The sequence below is a fragment of the Neofelis nebulosa genome, chromosome 7, assembly GCF_028018385.1.
Source record: "Neofelis nebulosa isolate mNeoNeb1 chromosome 7, mNeoNeb1.pri, whole genome shotgun sequence".
NCBI classification, from domain to species: Eukaryota; Metazoa; Chordata; class Mammalia; order Carnivora; family Felidae; genus Neofelis; species Neofelis nebulosa.
In genome coordinates, this window is record NC_080788.1 from 134787093 (window position 1) to 134795674 (window position 8582).

Genomic DNA, 8582 nt, shown 5'->3' on the forward strand with positions numbered 1-8582 from the left:
TGACCTTCTCTGTGACCTTCATCTCAATCAAATGACCTTTCGTTGGGGCAAATGGTATTTCTACCTGACAAGTTACTGCTACTGCTTTTTTTTTTTTTTTTTTTTGGTCCTAGTAGCACATTAGCAGTGAACATGCATGGAATATTAGAAGTAATCATCACTGGATGTTAGGCATGCAGGAATTTTGGAGATTATCAGTTGAGGGATTTTAAAACTTTTTTTTAGCTAAAGAAAACGCCACTCAAACAAAATCTTCCCGAGAAGCCCAACCTGCAGAACGGCAAAAGCAGGGATGCTTCCTGGGGTTCAGAGGGAGGGGGCAGGTCTGAGAAAGCTCTCCAGAGCACAGCCCGGGCACCACTCCCTCATTTACAGAACAACATGGGAGGTCCGAAGAAGTCCAGTCCTCTGGTCAAAGGCACACACCCAAGCCTCGATCTGCACTCTGCCCAGTTCTCGCCACCATACGCCGTGGTGCAACTCTTCACTTCCTCAACGAAGGAGCTGGCTTTCCTGAAGTCTCCCTGCAACTGGTACACGGGGCTACCGTGGCGATTTTCATCCTGTGATCTCATTACCTGCGGGGCCGTCTTCCCACTTCATTCTAAGGTCCACAGCTCAAATCCTTACAGGGACCAGGGGCGCCTGGGTGGCTCAGTTGGTTAAGCACCTGACTCCAGCTCGGGTCATGATCTCACAGTTTGAAGTTGGAGCCCCGAAATGCGCTCTCTGCTGTCAGCACTGAGCCCATTTTGAATCCTCTAGTCCCCCCCTCTCTCTCTCTGCTCTTCCCGCCCCCCCCCCAAATAAACAAACATTAAAAGAAAAAAAAAAAAAGGCTGTCTAAAGAAAATCTTTACAGAGACCGGATTAGTAATGATTCCTGTGATAGTACAGAGAATGAAAAAAAGAAAAAGACAAAAATACTTTGCCAAATAAGGAAATTGGTTTACAACTCTTACATCCGAGTTTTCAGCTCCCACCCTCCTCCTATGCCTTCCTTTCCAAGCTAAATGCAACATGAGGGCAGAGGTCATGACTACTCACTCCTGTATTCCCAACCCCTAGCACAGGGCCTTGGCACAAAGCAACTGGGATCAATAAATATTTGTTGAAAAAACAAAATGAGTGAAGATCTGAGCCATATCTTCCTATCTTTGTATCCCCAGCACCTAATATACTGAACTGAAGCAATAGGAGATTGTCATTATCTAGGTATAAAGTACAACCATTTTAATTCTTCCAGTCTTCACTGCAAATGGAGATTGAATCATTAAAGAATAAAGTACCGAATACCCACTATGTGGCCAGGCACAGTCCTAGGCTTTCGGGGTAGAGTGTGACTAAGGCAGGCCAGGTCTCTCTGCTCATATGGTATTTATACTTAATCATAACCTTACTGTTCACATAACACATGTGCATTGTGAAATTAAATTTTGGTTATATGGAATCCTGGAGAAAGTTATCTGAGATTAAACAATGCTTTATTAATCAGAATGCAGTCTTTTTCTATGTTTACTTACATCCTCACAATTTACAAGTTCCTTTGACAGAAGTCCAACATGTATTTAGATAATTATATCAACAAATATTATGTATTTAGATAGTTACATCAACACCATGCAGGGTGTAACATATTACGGACAGGTTGAGCAGGATACAACATGCTTGGGTTTAAATGGAGAAGCTGACTGGCTGACCAACCTTTTGTCCCTGCAGGCTAGTAAATAAGCATAGGTTGAACCTGCCTGGAAATGAGCACTCTGCTATACACACACACACACACACACACAAACACACACACACCTAAGGAAGGAAGCATGGAAGCATCAGGCAAAAAACCACTTTAGGAGCTTTAGAGCCTGGCTGGCTCAGTCGGTAAAGCATCTGACTCTTGATTTCAGCTCAGGTCATGTTCTCACAGTTTGTGAGTTTGAGCCCCGTGTCCGGCTCTGCACCGACATCACAGAGCCTGCTTGGGATTCTCTCTCTCTCCCTCTCTGTGACTATACCCTAATCAAATGCACGCACTCTCTCCCTCCAGATAAATAAATTAAAAAAATTAAAAAAAAAAAAAAAAAAAAAGAACTACTGACGAACAAAACCCAGGCAGGTATCTAGAAGAACCACAGCATGTGTAATTTTACAGAAAATTATATAATGAATCATCACTAAGTTGACATTCTTTTTATCACAAGTTTATTATATAATGCTATCTCTCCATCACTAGTGAAAATGCTTTAATTCAATTCCACTGGATACAGGGATGAAGAAATCACCACGAACAGATTTAAAAATTTTTTAACATTTTTTGGAATCACAACTGGATGAAATAGCCAAGTTCACCCCCTCCCCATTCTATTGTAATAAAATAGCACTGATTCACTGGTTTGAGTGAACTCAGGTGAGCACCACCCCTCCAGGAATCATTCAAAAAGGCATTTCTAAGGCTGAGTATAACAAACGAACATATATATTAGGGAAGGGGATTGTCCCTTTAGTAAGACTGAGTCAAGCTCTTCATTTTGATCGAAACCTTTATTTTCTGACAAGGAAACTCAGGGAGGAAACATTTGTTCAGAAAGCTCCAGCAAACATGGCTAAGCACTGAGTTTAAGGTGATTACAGAGAACCTAACCAAAGTCAGCCCTTCTACAGAGTTAACCTACAAGTTGAAGAAAACCCAGGGATCCCAAAAGTAATGTTTAAACAACCCAACCCCCAACATTCTAGTATCACAGTGTGACTCAGAACACAAGGTTTTGAGTCAGAAGGAGCTGTGTTCAAATACTGGCCTTACCGTTTACCGGTTGGGCAACTGTTAACAAAATACTTAGTCTCTAAGTCTCTCTTTCCTTTCATTCAGCATATTTTATTTTATTTTTATTTTTTATTTCTAGAAGCTAGGAACACAAAGCAAACAAGACAAACCCAACCCGACTCTCAGGGTACTGACACACTGGCAGTCACACACACCGTGACAAATGTCAAGATAAAGAAAATACACGGGGTACAAGGAGAGCACATGGTCCCAACCAGGTATGGGTCAGAGAAAGCTGCCTGGGAGAACATGTCCGTCAAGACCTGAAGGATGAGGGTAATCTGCTAGGGAGAGTCTGGGCAGAGGAAATGGCTGCTACAAAGGCCCGAAAGTGCAAACACAGGGCTCTGGGAAACAGCAAGCTACTATGTCTGGACCCCTGGGAGGGAGAGCAAGTGGGGGCAAAAGGAAGCTGGAGAGGTTAGGGGCCTTCAAAAGGTGTCAGAGTTTGGGCTTCTCCTAACAGCCACAGACAGACAGTAGAGAGCTCCGAACAAGAGTGACAAAGTCAGAGCTAGGATTCTAAAGAGCAGCAGCCAAGAGGAGTATTTAAGAGCACGTGTTTTGGGGGTGCCTGGGTGGCTCAAGCCATGATCTCACGGTTCATGAGTTTGAGCCCCGCATCGGGCTCGCTGCTGTCAGTGCAGAGCCCGCTTCGGATCCTCTGTCCCCCCATCTCTCTGCCCCTGCCCCACTTCCGCTTTCTCTCTCAAAAATAGAAGAATAAATTAAGAAAAAAAGAGCACGGGTTTTGAAGCTAGACTGCCTGAGCTCAGATCCTGGTTCTGAGGCTTAAAAAAGGATGGCCGCAAAGAAGGATGAGATCTTGCCATTTGGGACAACATAAATGGACCGAAAGGGCTATCATGCTAAGTGAAGTCAGAGAAACAAAAATACCACACGATTTCACTTCTATGTAGAATCTACAAAACAAATGAATAAACAAACAAAAAGCAGGGGCTCCTGGGTGGCTCAGTCAGTGAAGCGTCAGACTTTGGCTCAGGTCGTGATCTCGCCCTTTGTGAGTTCGAGCCCCACATCGGGCTCGCTACTGTCAGCACGGAGCTTGCTTTGGATCCTCTGTCTGCCTCTCTCTCTGCCCCTCCCCTGCTTGCACTCTCTCTAAACAAAACATTTTTAAAATTTTTTTTAAAAATAAAAAGAAAACAAACAAAAAGCAGAATCAAGCTTCTAAATACAAAGATCTGATGTTGCCAAAGGGGAGATGGGAGGATGGGCAAAATGGGTGAAGGGGAGTGGGAGATACAGGCTTACAGTTTTGGGATGAATAAATCACAGCAAGAAAAGGCACAGCATAGAGAATGTAGTCAATGGGATCGTCATAGTGTTGCACTGTGACAGATGATGGCTACACGTGCAGTGAGCATAGCGTAAGGTATGGAGTTGTTGAATCACCATGTTGTACATCTGAAACTAAGGTAACACTGTGTGTCAACTGAAATCCAAATATAAAAGGAAGTCCGGTGCTTCTATGTACAAAAGAAGACCAGAAACAGTGTAAATGTCCTTAACAGAGGATTGTTTGAATAAACCATGTGACATCACACGATGATGTTCTGTGCATCAGTCAAAAGAAATGAGGAAGATCTCATACTATGCTGTACGGTGATCTCTGGGATTCAAGCTAAAATGCAGACCAGTAGGCATTAAAGAAAGAGAAGGGAATATAGTCACTCATATTAAGGGAGAAAAAAAATGGAAGGATATCATTGACTAATTAAAATTCTAACTTGCAGAGTAAGGAAAGTAACAGGCTGGAGGAACAAAGATGGAAGCCTTTATTTCTCTGGATATACCTGGTTTACATTTTCAACCTCAGAACCATGTAAATGTTTCACAACACTATAAAACAGGATCGGTTCAAAAAGAAGAAAAAAGCAATCCCTAAAAATTAAAAATATACCTAACTGTATAACAAACTGTTGATAACACCACAGAGAATTATTTCAAGTGATCTTAAAACAGTAATTTGACCACACATCTGCTGCAGGATAGGTCCTAAGGACAAAAAGAATCACAAAGAAATACTAAACTATTTTTTAAGCTTATTTATCTTGAGAGAGGGAGAGACAGAGCATGACAGCATGCATGAGGAAGGGGTGAGAGAGAGGGATAGAGAAGGAGAAACCCAAGCAGGCTCTGCACCATCAGCACGGAGCTGACGTGGGGCTCGAACCCACGAACCAGAGATCATGACCTGAGCCAAAATCAAGAGGTGGACACTTAACCTACTGAGCCATCCAGGCGCCCCAAACTATTTAGTATTAATCACAATACTAGTGTTATTTTTAACATATACATAATTGTATCGATGGCATTAGGAACTAAGATTTTCAGTGTAAGAAGAAATATAAATATTAAATTACAAATTTATAGGGGCGCCTGGGTGGCGCAGTCGGTTAAGCGTCCGACTTCAGCCAGGTCACGATCTCGCGGTCCGTGAGTTCGAGCCCCGCGTCAGGCTCTGGGCTGATGGCTCGGAGCCTGGAGCCTGTTTCCGGTTCTGTGTCTCCCTCTCTCTCTGCCCCTCCCCCGTTCATGCTACGTCTCTCTCTGTCCCAAAAATAAATAAAAAACGTTGAAAAAAAAAAATTAAAAAAATAAATAAATAAATAAATTACAAATTTATATACAAATTACATATTATATAATAAAAAGAAATTAAGTAAAAATCTCACGATCTTCAATTTGGCCCGGAAATATCACTGTGAATTCATGATGTATTTTTCTCTTCCTGGTTTTGACCACTCAAAATGTCTAGAAATAATGCCAACCCAGTGCAACTAGCACTCCGAACACCAATTTGTGGTTTCAACCTCCCCGAACCATTTTCCACTAAAAGAAACAATGGTTTTTAGAGAAACAGCCAGTTCCAGGCCATAATGGAACATATAAGTGATGAGCTCTGGGCATCCTTTAGACCAGAAAGCAAGAAAGCAATTAAAAACACCTGGGTCATGTCAAAAAAAACACATACCAACTTAATTAGACTCCCATTAGCCACGGATGGGACAATGTGAGCAATAGAAAAAATATCTGCAATGGATTGAAATATAAGTGTTAAAAATTCAATAGTTTGTAATGAAAGCAGGGAAAAAAAGAAACACCTAATTGGTCACCTCTAAAAATTGTAAGGACCCCAACTCATTTTCTGAAAATTGGCAAAGAGAACACATCAAGCATTGTCCTTCCTGCCTGAACTGTATTTCAGGGTATCCCAATAGTGTTGACAGGAAGTTTATGGAATAATTGTCACCTCGGCCAATAGCAAATACCCCAACGAAGTATTTTCCATTAAAAAAATTATACCTGGGGCGCCTGGGTGGCTCAGTTGGTTGAGCAACCAACTTCAGCTCAGGCCATGATCTCACGGTTTGTGAGTTCGAGCCCCGTGTCGGGCTCTGTGCGGACAGCTCAGAGCCTGGAGCCTGCTTCGGATTCTGTGTCTCCCTCTCTCTCTGCCCCTCCCCCACTCATGCTCTGTCTCTCTTTCTGTGAAAAATAAACATTAAAAAAAAAAAGAAAAGAAATTAAAAAAAACATTATACCTGAATCTAATTAACTCTCTAGATCTAATTGCCAGCTCACAGGAAATACTGGGATAGAGAAGCATGCTAAAGGACACCAGGAGGATTTGGTGGGAAATGTCTACAGGACAGATGACTCAGTGTCCTCAACAAAGAAATCACAAGGGAAAATAGAAGGGAAGGAGAAACTGTTTTATATTAAAAAGAGACTTAAGAGATATATCTACAAAATACACTGTTGTATCTTTTTTGGATCCTGACTTGAACCAACATTAAAAGACCATTTGCAAGACAAGTTGGGAAATCTGAACAGACTAGAAATTAGATGACATTAAAGAATTACACTTAATTTCATTAAGTGATGCTTAGATTTTTTTTTCATAAAATGCTCTTTTACAAACATTATCCTGATGCTGAAGACCCCCAGAAGACATTCGATAAATATCTTAAGATAAATGACAAGAGCGACACTCCCCTTTAAACCTTCTATTTCACCTTCCCCCAGTAAAGGAAAACCCCTTGGCAGTTACTGAAGTCACTACCCTTCCTCACCACCAGTCTCAATCACCTTTCCCAAGGCTCCTCTTCATGCCTCTGTATTTCCAAACTGGGCTATTTGCAGTTTTCTGCATAGGTCCCATGATTTCCTTCCTGCATGTCTTTGAAGGCCCTGGAATGCCCTTCCACTATCTCCATTTGTTCAAATCCTACCCTCTTGAAGACCCCTCGCAAAAGTTAGCTCCTATATAAAGCCTTCTTTGAAATTCCCATGTTGCAGTAGCTCACCTGTGCCATCTATAACATCTTACCTTTTCTGTTACTTTGTGAAATACTTATTGTTGGTCTGTATATTCAGCAAACATTTATTGAATACCCTACCACGTTTTGGACCTGTGCTAGGGGCTAAGTATGCTATCATGTATAGACACTGTCCCTGACCACATGGAGGTTAGGGTCTAGCGAAGGCTAGCCAAAAACTACACTAACTATATAAGAAATGACTCACAATTATGAGAAGCATTACCAAAAAAGAAGCGTGTGAACTAGAAAGGATATAAAAAGAGGTGCCAGACACAATTGGACTCTGCCACGTAAGTGTACGATTTAGGATTAAATACTTTACATTACAATTCACTGTGCCTCACTTGTTAATAATGCAGATTTCTGGGAATGCTTAAGGCTTAGAACGAATATGTAATACCATCACCTGGCACCCAGGAGACCCTCAATAAACAGTTCTGACTCCCAGCACCTGCGCCCTTGTGGAAAGAACTTGGCTTTTTTTGATTAGGCTTTGGGTCCTAATCCCTAGCTCTGAGTCTGACAAAAGATATGAACCCAATAAGCATTTCAGAAATCAGTAACACGGGAAAGGAAGAAAGATGTGGTAAGAACACCCAGCATCTACATCAGGAATCTCCTTGAAATGTAGGGTACTATTATCTACGTTTTATACATGAAGCAACTGAGGCTCAGCGCAAGAATGAGGTCCAAAAGCATGACAACATGCAAGTCCCAGCTCCAGGGCCTCTCCTGGGTCTCTTTTTCTCCATCCATTACTCTGCAACTCAAACCCAGAAGCCAGGACGAGACCAAGAGCCCTTCCCAGAAGGCTTTGCAGCGCCGCTGAGAACTCTGGGATACAAAGGGATAAACAAATCCAAGGCAAGGACCGAGACCTAAGACCGAGAAACTTCTTTGTAATCTCGCCGGGTGACTTCTTCACCCCTTTTGTTTCCTTACCTTTCCTGGCGCTGCCGCTACCGGAAGTCTCACCAATGCCTGCAAAGGCCGGGAACAGCGCCATGACTGCAGGCCGCACCGCCGTTCCCCTCTCCAGAAATGGCGCCGGCGAGCGGACGCCGGTAGTGAGGCCTTCGCGGTTGCGGTGCACTCTGGGAAGTGTGGTTTTTCCCACTCGCACTCCCTGGGGCTTGACCCGGGGAACTGGCAGGGCGAGGAGGGGCGGGGCGGGGCGGGGTGGGGCGGAGCCACATCGCCGTAATTGATACTGGAAGGCTTCTGTTAGAACCCGGAAGTGCAGAGACCGGATGTGGAATTGTTCGGAGCAGAAAGTAGTAGGAGCTGGGATTCCGGTTGACCCCTGAACTCGCACCGTCACTAAGTGGGTCAAATTAATCAAACTCTGAGGTTCAGTTTCCTCATCTGCAAAATGTTCGTTAGATTAAATGAGCCTTAAGTAAGGTGCTTAG

General features: G+C 43.0%; 1 protein-coding gene across 3 annotated transcripts in view; it reads right to left on the reverse strand.

The window, feature by feature from the left end:
- Window positions 1-8312, reverse strand: part of NRDE2 (NRDE-2, necessary for RNA interference, domain containing) — a 50224-nt gene extending 41912 nt beyond the window's left edge. For 2 of the 3 annotated variants that reach the window (XR_009264712.1, XM_058739997.1), the window contains exon 1: window positions 8113-8311. Coding sequence is in view for 2 of the 3 variants with exons in the window: in XM_058739997.1 (XP_058595980.1) it covers window positions 8113-8176 (64 nt within the window). In the remaining variant the exon portion in view is untranslated. Of the gene's footprint in view, window positions 1-8112 lie in introns of all 3 variants that reach the window. The other variant, XM_058739998.1, reaches the window with a different exon arrangement.
- Between the last annotated feature and the right edge of the window lie 270 nt (window positions 8313-8582).